Source organism: Schistocerca serialis, chromosome 2 (assembly GCF_023864345.2).
Source record: "Schistocerca serialis cubense isolate TAMUIC-IGC-003099 chromosome 2, iqSchSeri2.2, whole genome shotgun sequence".
In the NCBI taxonomy this organism is placed as follows: domain Eukaryota; kingdom Metazoa; phylum Arthropoda; class Insecta; order Orthoptera; family Acrididae; genus Schistocerca; species Schistocerca serialis.
In genome coordinates, this window is record NC_064639.1 from 850,111,464 (window position 1) to 850,125,323 (window position 13,860).

General features: G+C 37.5%; 1 protein-coding gene across 1 annotated transcript in view; it reads right to left on the reverse strand.

Annotated features, from left to right (window-relative positions):
- LOC126458135 (tudor and KH domain-containing protein homolog) overlaps nucleotides 1-13,860 on the reverse strand; it is a 73,022-nt gene that overhangs the window by 14,211 nt on the left and 44,951 nt on the right. Inside the window, exons 8-10 of the mRNA XM_050094977.1 lie at nucleotides 12,317-12,421; nucleotides 3,640-3,738; nucleotides 3,280-3,518 (exon numbers count right to left, since the gene is read on the reverse strand). Of these exons, the coding sequence (XP_049950934.1) occupies nucleotides 3,280-3,518; nucleotides 3,640-3,738; nucleotides 12,317-12,421 (443 nt within the window). The remainder of the gene's footprint in view (nucleotides 1-3,279; nucleotides 3,519-3,639; nucleotides 3,739-12,316; nucleotides 12,422-13,860) is intronic.

A 13,860-nucleotide genomic window follows, 5' to 3' on the forward strand; every position in this document is an offset into this window, starting at 1 on the left:
AGGGTATAAGATGAACATCAACAAAAGCAAAACGAGGATAATGGAATGTAGTCGAATTAAGTCGGGTGATGCTGAGGGAATTAGATTAGGAAATGAGACACTTAAAGTAGTAAAGGAGTTTTGCTATTTGGGGAGCAAAATAACTGATGATGGTCGAAGTAGAGAGGATATAAAATGTAGACTGACAATGGCAAGGAAAGTGTTTCTGAAGAAGAAAAATTTGTTAACATCGAGTGTAAATTTAAACGTCAGGAAGTCGTTTCTTAAAGTATTTGTAGGGAGTGTAGCCATGTATGGAAGTGAAACGTGGACGATAAATAGTTTAGACAAGAAGAGAATAGAAGCTTTCGAAATGTGGTGCTACAGAAGAATGCTGAAGATTAGGTGGGTTGATCACATAACTAATGAGGTGGTATTGAATAGAATTGGGGAGAAGAGGAGCTTGTGGCACAACTTGACAAGAAGATGGGATCAGTTGGTAGGACATGTTCTGAGACATCGAGGGATCACCAATTTAGTATTGGAGGGCAGTGTGGAGGGTAAAAGTAGTAGAGAGAGACCAAGAGATGAATACACTAAGCAGATTCAGAAGGATGTAGGCTGCTGTAGGTACTGGGAGATGAAGAAGCTTGCACAGGATAGAGTAGAATGGAGAGCTGCATCAAACCGGTCTCAGGACTGAAGACCACAACATCAACAAGAATAATGCCATATGAAATTCTCAAAACTTCACTGAGGTTATCCACTGATCCTCACATAGAATCATAGCAGCCATGTTGATGTTGACTTCAGTCAGAGTGGAAGCCAAAACACCAGGCCCACCTTTCTTTGAAGTCCTTGAACATGTGAACACTGCTGCACAAGATAGTACACCTACACCATTTGCTTGCCACAGCTTTTCGTAAGCTGCAGTGCTGCACGGTTTAAACGAACAAAGAATTCTCATAACGCGCGGTGCTGCACCTATCACGTGACCTCCACAGTTTGGTACATGAAATGCAAAGAACGTCTACACAATAGAGCATTACTACCAAACTACTGATACGAGAGTGCTGCCACCTTTAGACATTATATATAAAAAAAACCTCTCTTTTCAGATATTCATGATACAGATGGGAAACTATCATGGAAGCTACAGGAAAAAAGTCAGCCCTCATAATTACCTCAACTTCCTCACCATACAACCTTGCACCCTATGTCCAGAATCAGTGTCACAAAGACAACACAAGCAACATGTGTCCAGTGGCAGTAGCTTAACATCTTTTGCTATATTTGGTGAACACGCTTTCAAAAATGTCATTATCGAATATTCACGATATTAGCTAACAATGAAGTGTAAAAAAACTGTATGTACAATTACATAAGACAAAACAGATTAAGGATATATAATGTAACAAAAAAATAAAAAAAGTATCATTTATTTATTAACTCGTCCAGCGATTAGTTCATGATGATATAGGAGTTGTCATCATTATACTATGAAGTACACAGCATCCACCACCATCACTTCTGAATTTTTTGCAGATGTTCCAAGACATAAAGGCAAATAAAACAAGACCATCCTGTAAAATAAGGAGTAAATGAAGCGGCATAAGTTGAGCAATCACAACAGAAAAGAATGCATATGTTATATACGAGGGTCATCCAATAAATAAGGTAACTTTCTTTTGCCTCAAAGCACAGTTTTGTTCACGATTTAAATAAACCTTATTTTTCCTGAATTCTTTCCTTATAAAGCTCTATTTTTTAATATAATTTCTGTTCAATCCTTTATTTAAGTGCTCATTTTATGCTCGCCAAACTGCATCATAACTTCTTGCCTTTCAAACTCAATAAAATATAAATTTTCAGTTGTTGCTATACAATGAAGTACATACATTTTCTCTTCAGTTGGTTTTATAGGAAGAGACCAAGTACTTGGTGGGTACTAAGTCTTAATAAACATACAGTACATCATTTCCACAAGGTTGTTAGTTTACATGCATGCTTTATTAAGCACCAGTAACTACTTTCGAGTATGTGTTGATTTTTATGTGCACAAATGGATGTGGAACTTATGAGGATAGTGTATCCACAACCATTTGCGCACTAGAGAATGAGCACATGCTTGAAACTAGGCACTGGTGATTAAAATACTGATTTGAACAACAACTTGGTGGAAATGCGGTCATTCTTTAGACCATGGAATTTGTATGAAAGAATAGGGAGTAAGAACAAGAACCTGATGGAGTCTCTTTACCTTTTGCAGATGATATAACTTTTTTATTCTCTCGATGTAGTCCCTAAACAGTTCAACCAACTTCTGGAGGCAGAAGTGGAGGCAGGATTTTTGATCCTGTTTTAGAAAAAACAGTTCAGAACAAACATTATATCTATAGTCAGATGACTAATGGTAAAGCAGGGGGAAATGAGTAAACAGCCTTCAACCTAAGCAGCCATATGATGCAAGAACCAAGTTTACATCTACGCCAAACTTAAACAGTACCATACAGTCCTCCCACTAGACGCTCTACATGCAGATGACTTCCTCACAATGAATCATAGCTAAACACTAACAAACAGAAAGTCAATACATGGCTCAAACAATGCAAGGAAGCGCTCCAAGGAAGAAGAATGTGAACTTGTTAAGCAAATGTGATAGAGAGAGAGAGAGAGAGAGAGAGAGAGAGAGAGAGAGAGAGAGAGAGAGAGGGGGGGGGGGGGGGGGGAGGGAGCTGGGGACAACTGTTTTAAAAAGAATTTTGTTTAGATTCCACTTATTACATGGTTTTCAGCAGTAGATTTTTCTTTGAGAATTCTGTAAAACTGGGACGGCCACGAATTCCGCACACACTCGCGAAGCTCTATCGCCTGGCTGCACACTTACCCCACTACCCTGCCATGCTGTGAGCACAATGTTGTTGATACATGCAGCTGTCACTATCTCAAAACCAATCAAAACTTTTTCCACCATAGATAGGAGACCTCGTGTCTCCTTGTAAAAACAACATATACTGGGCATGTATGCAATGTCATATATCTAAGTTAATGTCCCATTAGCATTAAACAGACTTCTGCAGTGAATTAATGAGAAACAAAAAGGAGTTGTATGAAAGTTACAGAAACAACCTAGTCTCATTATCAAATGCAAAAGAAATGACAAACTAAATGTTCAATACTTCAGGCTGTTATCAGATTCCAATCAGAGTCAAATGATGGAAACGAAATTAATCATAATACATACATTCATCCATCTTCAAGATTACATCAGTTCGTAGAAATTGATCAGCAATAACTTACTTTGGCTTAACATTTGCGAGGCAGCATTCAATAGCCTGGAATCGGAGTCTTAAGAAGTCTGTTCGCAAGTGAAACACCTGTTTCTGCTTGACATCAGCCGAGTCCCCATAATCAAGATAGAAAAGCAGCAAGTCACTTTCTTTTGGATCGTACTCATCCAGAGTAACATTTCTCACTATGGCCCTATACCACATTTCATCATTAGTAAAGGGTGCTGCTACTAGCTGTCCTACACTTATCTGAAATACAAAAACTAAATATGAACAGTAATAAGGAGAAAAGTGAAGCAGAAATAATGAAATGATATTTTACTGATGGAAAATTATCTGTAGAGGCAAAATGAAAATATGATTGACTCACCTCATTTACTCTATGAATTTCTTGATTTTCCTCTTTGCTGTAATACTGCGTCATTTCTTCTACGAGATGGTCTAGTTCAACTGCATGTTGTCCCACCAACTGAAAGAAAGAAACAGTTCCTACTAGGAATCTGTTTTCTCCACCCTGCCCCCTCTTGTACATGCACGCACGCACCCAAATTATATTATTGCGAGTTGTCCCTGCTCCGTACACCCTTTTTGCCATCCCATTCCTCTTCTATCCAATCCTTACTATAATAATACTTTCATCTTTTGTTCAGACATCTTTACATCTTGACCTTCCTCTAACTTTTGATCTCGCACTCCTTTTCATCGGTTTCATAGTGATCACATACCTCTCACCTGCCACACTTAGTTGTGTGCACTATGTTATAGCTCATGCAGGATACGGTGGCCGATGCGCAGTGACCCGTTTTCATCCAAAGCACTGGGTGAGTTCATTCATTTGTTCAGAAAGGGAGGCCGAGAAACGTTTGTCACCTTTCGGCTTGTCGGCGATGACAGACTTGACATGCACACTCTGCAATCTTTTTCAAGTGATTGTACAAAAACTATTCAGTAAAAAAAATTCATTTTTGCTTTACTTACAGCTTTATGCGAGGCTCATGATGAAGTGTCTTACTTTTACGTAAATATCACAATAACTATGACCATTAATGAAATTATGTGTACAGTGTGAAATTTGGAAAACTGTGCAATCAAAAACTGAGGTTGCTACGATTTTGTGTTTGGTGCACAATATGTTGTGTATGAAATTTAGCTAACATATTGATTCTTTAGACTTGGGCACAGGTATCTGTCACCAATCTTGAGAAAACTGATCTAATGTAGCATACTCATTTCCAATCGCGTCATGCTGGCGATACAGCCAGAGTGAAAGATCCACAATGTTTCTCATATTTCATAAATGGTTTCAGATATCTAAATGAGATTCTGACAAATGATAGCACCCAAAGAGGAGAGTATTTGACCTATCATTATTATGTAAAACTCAATTATCTATCGTGTTATTCCAATAACTGAAGACTTCTTCTGTGAAAGAATGTAATTTTTAAGAGCCGTCAATAACTGGTGAAACAAGAAGTGCTGTGGGTTTTGGAACAACATATATGAAGACATCACACTTTAACTTTTTCTTTACAGAGGATGTGACTTTACTATAACTCAGTTTCTCACTTAATAAACCACTGTTTCAGAATTCTCTCACAACAGTGTAAACTACGTTGTGTTTTGGCCAAAGAAGCAAATTTTGACACGACAACCAGAGAAATGTGTGTAGGTTTTACTCAAAATTCGCCACTTATGACACTTCTCTGAAAGCTACAAATGGTTAACAAACCAGGCAAAAATAGATACCTGCATCTTCAATGGAATTCTTTTTAAATACTAACAAAAGTAGAAGTGACAGATCTTTTTGAATGGTCACCTTGCAAGTGTGGGCATGGAGGGGACCCAGTTAATATTTACAAAAAATGTGAGTGTAGGCTTCAGTTGATGACTTTCCTCCTACAGTGCTCCGAGCGACCCCTGACCACTGACCACTGCCACTCTCCCCATGCTTCCCCAGCTGACTGCACATCTATTGACCACAGCATTTTGCATGCACTATATTACTTATTTTATTTACACATCTAGTTAAACAGGACCAAATTGAGGAGCAAATCTCCAAGGTCATGGAATGTGTCAGGACATGAAATAACAGATAAAATAACATGTTTATGAACACCCCCCCCCCCCCAAAAAAAAAAAATAAAATAAAATAAAAATAAAAAAAAATAAAAAATCAAGGAACTCCTCAAAAGAATAGGAGGAGAAAACTCCTCAGTTTTTTTTGAAAGGACGTGGATTACTGCTAAGATTTTTGAATTCTTGTGGTTGCTTACTGAAAATGGATGCAGCAGTATACCACACACCTTTCTGTACAAGAGTTAAGGAAGTGTGATCCAAATGCAGACTGGATTTCTGCTGAGTATTAAATGAGTGGAAGCAAGCTGCTAATTCTTGAGGATAAGCTGAGATTTTTAACAAGAAACAACAGTACAAACACACACACACACACACACACACACACACACACAGACAGAGAGAGAGAGAGAGAGAGAGAGAGAGAGAGAGAGAGAGAGGGGGGGGGGCAATGTCAAAATACTCAGACTAGTGAACAGGGGCTGAAAAGAGGTTTGTGAGCTTACACCACTTATTGCCCGAACTGCCAGTTTCTGAGCCAAAAATATCCTTTTAGAATGAGAAGAGTTACCCCAAAATATAATACCATACAACATAAGCGAATGAAAATAAGCAAAGTAGACTAATTTTCGTGTCGAATGATCACTTACTTCAGACACCATTCGAACAATAAAAATGGCCGCATTAAGTCTTTGAACAAGATCCTGAACTTGGGCGTTCTACGACAGTTTGCTATCTATCTGAACACCTAGAAATTTGAACTGTTCAGTTTCACTAATCATATGCCCATACTGTGAAATTAAAATGTTGGGTTTTGTTGAATAGTGTTTTAGAAACTGTAAAAACTGAGTCTTACTATGATTTAGTGTTAGTTTATTTTCTACAAGTCATGAACTTTTGTCATGAACTGCACTATTTGAAACAGCGCATATATTGCACACAACATCCTTCACTACCAAGCTAGTGTCATCAGCCAACTGAAATATTTTAGAATTATCTGTAATACTAGAGGGTGTATCATTTATATAAATAAGGAACTGGAGTGGACCTAACACTGATCCCTGAAGCACCCCCCACTTGACTGTACCCCACTCAGACCCCACATCACAGCCATCCTCAACACTGTGAATAATGACCTTTTGCTGTCTATTTTTAAAGAAAGAGGTGAGCCAATTGTGAGCTACTCCCTGTATTCCGTAATGGTCCAACTTCTGGAGCAGTATTTTGTGATCAACACAATGAAACACCTTAGTTAAATCAAAAATATGCCTAGCCTTCAAAACTTTCTGTTTAATCCATTCAGTAACTCTCAGAGAAAAGAGAATATAGCTTTTCAAGTTGCTAAATGACTCCTGAAGTCAGACTGTACATTTGATAGCAAATTATGTGATACAAAATGATTAATTATCTCTACATACACAGCCTTTTCAATAACTTTAGCAAACAATGATGACACAGAAATAGGTCTAAAACTGTCTACATTATCCCTTTCTCTTTTTTTTTTATATAAAGCCGCTTTACTACTGAGTAGTTTAATCATCTAGGAAACTGGCCAGTCTTAAAGGAAAAATTACAAATATGGTTAACTACAGGACTAACATGTGCAACACAGTACTTTAATATTCTGCTAGGCACTTCATCATATCCATGAGAGTACTTAGTCTTCAGTGATTTAATTACTGACTCTGTCCCCCCCTTTGTCAGTATCACAGAGGAGTATTTCAGACTTCAGTCTCGAAAAGGCATTTTACACGAGAGTTATATGATTCCCTGTAGAAACTAAATTTTTATTTAATTCACCAGCAATGCTCAGAAAGTGATAATTAAATACTGTACATATAACTGACTTATCAGTAACAGATATTTTTACCATGAATTGACTTCATACTGTCGACCTTATGCTGCTGACCAGTCACTTCCTTCACAACTGACAATATGGTTTTAATTTTATCCTGTGAATTAGCTATTCTATTTGCATACCACATACTCTTTGCCTTCCCAACAACCTTTTTAAGCACCTTCCAATACTGTCTGTAATGGGCTACTGTAGCTTGATTGTGACTATTGCTAAAATTTTGATACAATTCCCACTTTGTTCTACAAGATATCCTTAACCCTCTAGTCAGCCACCCAGGCTGACTTTTACTGTTCATACCCCCTTTAGAATGTTCTAATGGAAAGCAACTCTCAAACAGCATGAGAAATGTGTTAAGAAAAGCATTATATTTGCCATCTATGTTATCGGCACTATAATCATCCTGTCACTCTTGTTCCTTAGCGAGATTTAAAAGACTCGCTGTCGCTGTTGGATTAGCTTTCCTACATAGTTTGTAATTATATATGACTTTTGTTTGAGTACAAAAGCCTTTTAGTGTTAAAATTTGCACATCATGGTCTGAAAGGCCATTCACCCTATAGTGTCCCCAGTAAAATAATACGAAAAGACTTAAAAAACAGTACCGTATTTACTCGAATCTAAGCCGCACTCGAATCTAAGCCGCACCTGAAAAATGAGACTCGAAATAAAGGAAAAAAAAAAATTTCCCGAATCTAAGCCACACCGGAAATTTGAGACTCGAAATTCAAGGGGAGAGTAAAGTTTTAGGTCACACCTCCAAATCGAAACAAAGTTGGTCCATTGTAGTATGAGACACAATTTAGGTCGAATGAATGACGATAGAGCTACAGTAGTTTGGTTTGAGTCGTAAGCTTAGCAGTTAAGCTTTACCAGGTAGCCATTGCTATGCGTCAGGCGCTCAGTCTGTATTTATACGGGTACCCTTCCTTTTTCACGTGCTTCGTCTGGTTTGAATCGATTGCTTATTTTGCTTTGATCTGATAAGTGCTGTTTTCTTTGTTATAGGTGTTTAGGTCACTCAAAGCTGTAAATGCTTTACTGTACTGTATCACGCATTGTTTGTCGCATTCTGACAGTGCGTGTTTACGGCCTGTCGCCGTTCGTGGCATGGCTTGCTTTTGTGCGCGCTACCACCGCTTACAATTAAAAAAAAAAAAGAGAGAGAGTAATCGTCTCATTTGCGAAACAATGGCAAGAGACTGCTATTTGTTGTTACTCACACCACTGCTTTCTTTGATAATGCTCAACAAGAACCAAATAATAGACTGTGTATGATAGAACATGTTCTGAACAAGAGTTAGGCGAAAATGTTTCTCCGTTTGAAAATCTTTGCGGCCGCTTCTTTAGTACATCAAATTCTGCACAGAAATTAGAGTCATCTTACAATTAAAAATCTAGTCAGTTGCCGTGCTTCATTTCTCACTGTATCACTATTAGGCATAAGAATAATACGAATATAAACATGACACGATACGTGTATTCTTCCGCATTTGCTGTTGTCTCACTCTAGTTTCGTAGTTTATTAGGCAGACAGGATTTAAATGAGATAGCAGCAAACACGAAAGAATACATGGGAAAATGTTGATATTCGTATTATTCTTATGGTGAAGAGAATACTGCATGTGATTCACATTTCACCAGGTTCCTATTAGCAACCATCTCTTCTCACAGGTAGGAAAAAATTCAGAAAGTAGAGTTGGCCATATTGACAAACATCCCAAACAGTCTTGCATGTCGGATTTTCGTAGTACACTGAAATTCTGCTACATTCGAAGATGAACAATACGGAATTTGTATTTACTTCATTGGATAAGGTATGAAAATGCAGTGGTCAAAACTCGGGGCGGAGAAAAAAAGCTCGTCTTCCACTTTTTTTTTTTTTTATTTATTTACTGACGCGGAGGTTTTGGCGCCAGTATTTATCTTTGCGCCTACAAAGCATGCCTGTGTAGCGCTACATATATTCGACGGCAGAAGTTAGTTGTGGCGGCACCTACCAACATTTTTCAGAACTTCCACTTGCTTTGCACTCGATTCTAAACCGCTGACGGCTTTTTGGATTACAAAAACCGGAAAAAAAGTGCGGCTTAGATTCGAGTAAATACGGTATTTATAAAGAAGAGACATTTAAAAATTGAATAATATACATTTTTCTCATGTACTCGTATTATAATAATTTCTCTGTATAAGTTTTGAGGGCAAAGAAATATAACAAAATGATCTAAAGAGACGACAAGATACGCTCTTTTGTTAATTTTTTAGTCGTCTTCACTTCTTCTCTTGTCTTGGTTGCGTGTAGACGGACATCTTGAGAGTGCTGGCAAATGTAAGCATATTTGCACTAATTATGCAGATAATATATTGATTTAATATTATTGTTCACTTTTAATTTGTAAGAGGTGATCCCAATTTCATGTCCCCCTTCCCTTGAACTTGAATTAACCTGCATTCGAGTAATTTACAGTTCAACAAACGCAGCGGCCGATGCAGCCAACAACGCCATTACGTGGCGATATTAACTTATAAAAATTAGCGGAAGGGATAAACTCGCCCGCTATTAACATAATATACATTTTTCTCAACAGCCGCCCAACGTTGCAGAAAATGCGTAGCTTTAAGATTCTTATTTTCAATACAAGAGCCGAGGCCAGTAGTGTAGCGCTTGACACAGTCACGTCGATTAAATATTTGGGCGTAACATTGCAGAGCGATATGAAGTGGAACAAGCATGTAATGGCAGTTGTGGGGAAGGCGGATAGCCATCTTCGGTTCATTGGTAGAATTTTGGGAAGATGTGGTTCATCTGTAAAGGAGACCGCTTATAAAACACTAATATGACCCATTCTTGAGTACTGCTTGAGCATTTGGGATCCCTATCAGGTCGGATTGAGGGAGAACATAGAAGCAATTCAGAGGCGGGCTGCTAGATTCGTTACTGATAGGTTTGATCATCACGCGAATGTTAGGAACTCGGGTGGGAGTCTCTGGAGGAAAGGAGGCGTTCTTTTTGTGAATCACTACTGAGGAAATTTAGAGGACCAGCATTTGAGGCTGACTGCAGTACAATTTTACTGCCGCCAACTTATATTTCGCGGAAAGACCACAAAGATAAGATAAGAGATATTACGGCTCGTACATAGGCATATAGGCAGTCATTTCTCCCTCGTTCTGTTTGGGAGTGGAACAGGGAGAGAAGATGCTAGTTGTGGTACAAGGTACCCTCTGCCATGCACTGTATGGTGGATTGCGGAGTATGTATGTATGTAGATGTAGCCAGAGCCAGGACTCCGACTGCACTGCAATGGTTAACGGAGGTAAGAAAAAATACTCTTGAGGGTGTGTGGGCAACAATTGTATATAATAACTAAAGATTTTTGCTTTAAAGTGTACTGACTAGCCGAGAAAATAAATATGAAAAAATTTATTCCATTGTTCAACTTATATGATCATGTTTTAAGATTCAGCGAGTCTAACGTTCATTAACGTAACAAAAATTTCCACTGAAGATTATTATTGTTAAAAAGGAGAACTTCACAAAAGCATTTAATTGTAAATCAAAACTGAATGAAATATCATTTTGATTAAGGCCCACCACGTAAATCAGCAACAATTACCATTACCAATAAATTTTTGTGGGAAATAATATATCAAATTACAACAGTTGACAGACCCGAGAACCCTTTTACTAACAGAATGCCCATCTAGTAATGAAAAATGAATAAAAAATATTATCTCTGGTTATTCTACTGTTCCCCTGCACCCTAATTGGAAAAAAAACCACATTCTGCATCAGACCATATGAGTTTAGATCTATCAACATCCTTTTTCTTGCACAATCATGAACAAAATTAATATTGAAGTCATCACATATAACTGATTCCTGGTACTTCCATAAAGTGAACCAAGAATCCTCTCTAGCTTGAGCAGAAATGCTCTGAAGTTATAGTTATGGAACCTATAAAAAACAATTAGAAGTTTAGCTTCACTAAAATTAAACTGCCCCAGAACAACATTCAAATATCTGTTCAGTGCAGTGGTGTGATATGTCTATGGACTTAAACGGAATATTGTTTTTTTTTTTTTTTTTTTTTACGTACATGGCCACTCCCCTACTCTGCAAGGAACTCCTTGAAAAGAGCCAGCTAATCTGTATCCTGGTAGAAGAAGCCTCTGAATTGTCAAATTATTTAAGTGATGCTCCGATGTGCCAATAATGTCATATAAGAAGTTCACAAACTTTATCTCCAATACCTCTCATATTTTGATGAAATATGTTAATTCCTTCTCTATTTGGAAACATTATGTTCTCCGAGGATGAGCCCTTAGTTAGAGGGACTTCCTTTAAGCAGGTATACCTATCAGCTGACTTCAGTCTAAAAAAAAGGTGCAGCTCTAACACCAACTACTACAGGAATTTTTCCACGAGTGATCCCACCACACTCACTACACTGTCACATATAAGCTTTGCCAGCCATCCCTTCCTATACCTATTTAAGTTCAGGCCATGAGATATTACAGAATCACTACCACTGATTAGTGCTACCCATAACTTATTCTTAACCCTCCTACATAGACAGCCCCTTTCCCCTCCAACCATCCTTTCCGAGACAAATATTCACATTAGTGGCCTACAGCACCATACGATGAAGGTATCACAGAACAATTATTTTCCACACCTCATGCAGCTAGACACTAGAATTGTGGTGCTGGTGGAAATTAGGAAAATTTAGACCTAAGGTAATGAAACTTGTGTTATTTTTCCCAGCACCATGACCCTCACATTCAGCTGCATAGAGTCCAGAAAAACATTGCCTGTCATTTTTTTCCTAGCACTGTCTTCATGAACTGAGCTATTTGTTGGAGAAAGGGATGTATTTTTTTATAACAAATTTCATTAAGGAGTAAAGATATAGAAGATGTAGCTAGCAGACCCAGTTCTTTGAACAGAATTTGACAGGACGTGAATTCACACCACAAATAATGCATATTACACAGTTTGCGACTCTGAAAACTTTTGTCTGACTTTAAAGAGTTGGCCCAACATATAAGACAATAAGATATCACAGAATGAAAGTAAGAAAAGTATGCCAGCTTTTTTTATTGTATTGCCACTAACCTGCACAAAGAAACAGCCAGGATCTGTCAAAGCAGAAACAAAAACAGGAATGTAGCCATCTCCTCCAGCAGGATTCAGTTTCTCTGACACATATGACTTGTGGCTCTGGTAAAAACAACAAAGTACACAAATAAAAGCTGCAAGAAATAGGGTTGAGTTATTAAAATTTTGATTAATTCACATATTTTTAATATCAAATATTCCAATGCACCAGGTTAAAACATTTAATTCAGAATTAAGCAATTTTACAGTTAATTAACTCTACATTTCATATATTTTAGAATTAGATGTTACTGCCATATCATCTCAGTTATTTTCTCAAAATATACTGCCTCATAATTTTTCTAAAAGTAAACCACGTGATATGTGAAGTATACTCAAAAGACATATCTGAATTTTTCTTTTAACAACACCTTTATTCAACCTACAGACATTTAGACACAATCACCTGCAAAATATTTCCTGCTCTATTCTCACACCTCATGCTTATTCTAGAGTTCTGGCACGCACAGAGAAGTACGCTGCAATTAGGGCAATACCAGCTTGTTTCTCTCCTGCTTCCTTTGTCAGTGGATTGTCTGATCTTCTCTGAACAAATCTTGCAAACCCATGTTAGTAGTTGCGTCATCTCAGATGATGGAATTTTATCAGGAACGTGTTATCCTGCAAGCTTATTACTGATAGCTACACTAGGAACAATTTCTTAAACTGATGTCATGCTTTTCTGGAAGAGTCCTCTGGCAGTTTCCTAGAACTGTTCCCACCAAGATATTTCTCCCTCCAATTCCGAATCATGCACTTATTTCTCTAGAGTTTCCTCAATTTCTCACTCAACAAGCGTGACATTTTTAACAGGATTACAGAAAACATCAAAGCCTAATGAACACATGCATGAATCTCTTAACACAAGCACAATGGCTCACTCAGTAACAACAGCAGTTCTTTCATTACATACTGCTTCTATTGAAGCGATTAGATTAGATTCAGTTTTCATTCCACAAACCCAAAAATTAGATGATTATTGTGGGTGTAGAGCATGTCAGAAAGTATAAAATAAAAAAAACATAAAACATTTGAATATAATACTTACTACCCTAATCATTTGAAGAAGATTGTCAAAATAGGTAAATACACTATAGTAAACTGGAACTGCTAATATTTACAGAATTGATACACTGCCAGAATGAAACATTGTCATGCACTTTTAATAAATTTGTCATACACAAAATACCTAATCTTGAGTGTTGTGATCAAGTGCTGTCAAAACTGAAATAGATTTCTATATCAGAACCCTTAAGAAACCCAAACTGTGACTTGAACAATATATTATTTGCAATTAGATGCTTGAACACAACCTTTTCAAATATTATCGATAAAGTTGGCAAAAGTGAAATTTGTTGATAGTTTGATGGTATCTCTTTATCCCCCCTTCTTGTGAAGAGGCTAACTTCAGCATATTTTAGCCAGTCTGGAAATGTTCCACTGATAGAGAGATTGATTACACAAATAACTTAAGATAGGACGCAACTCACATAAGCACTCTT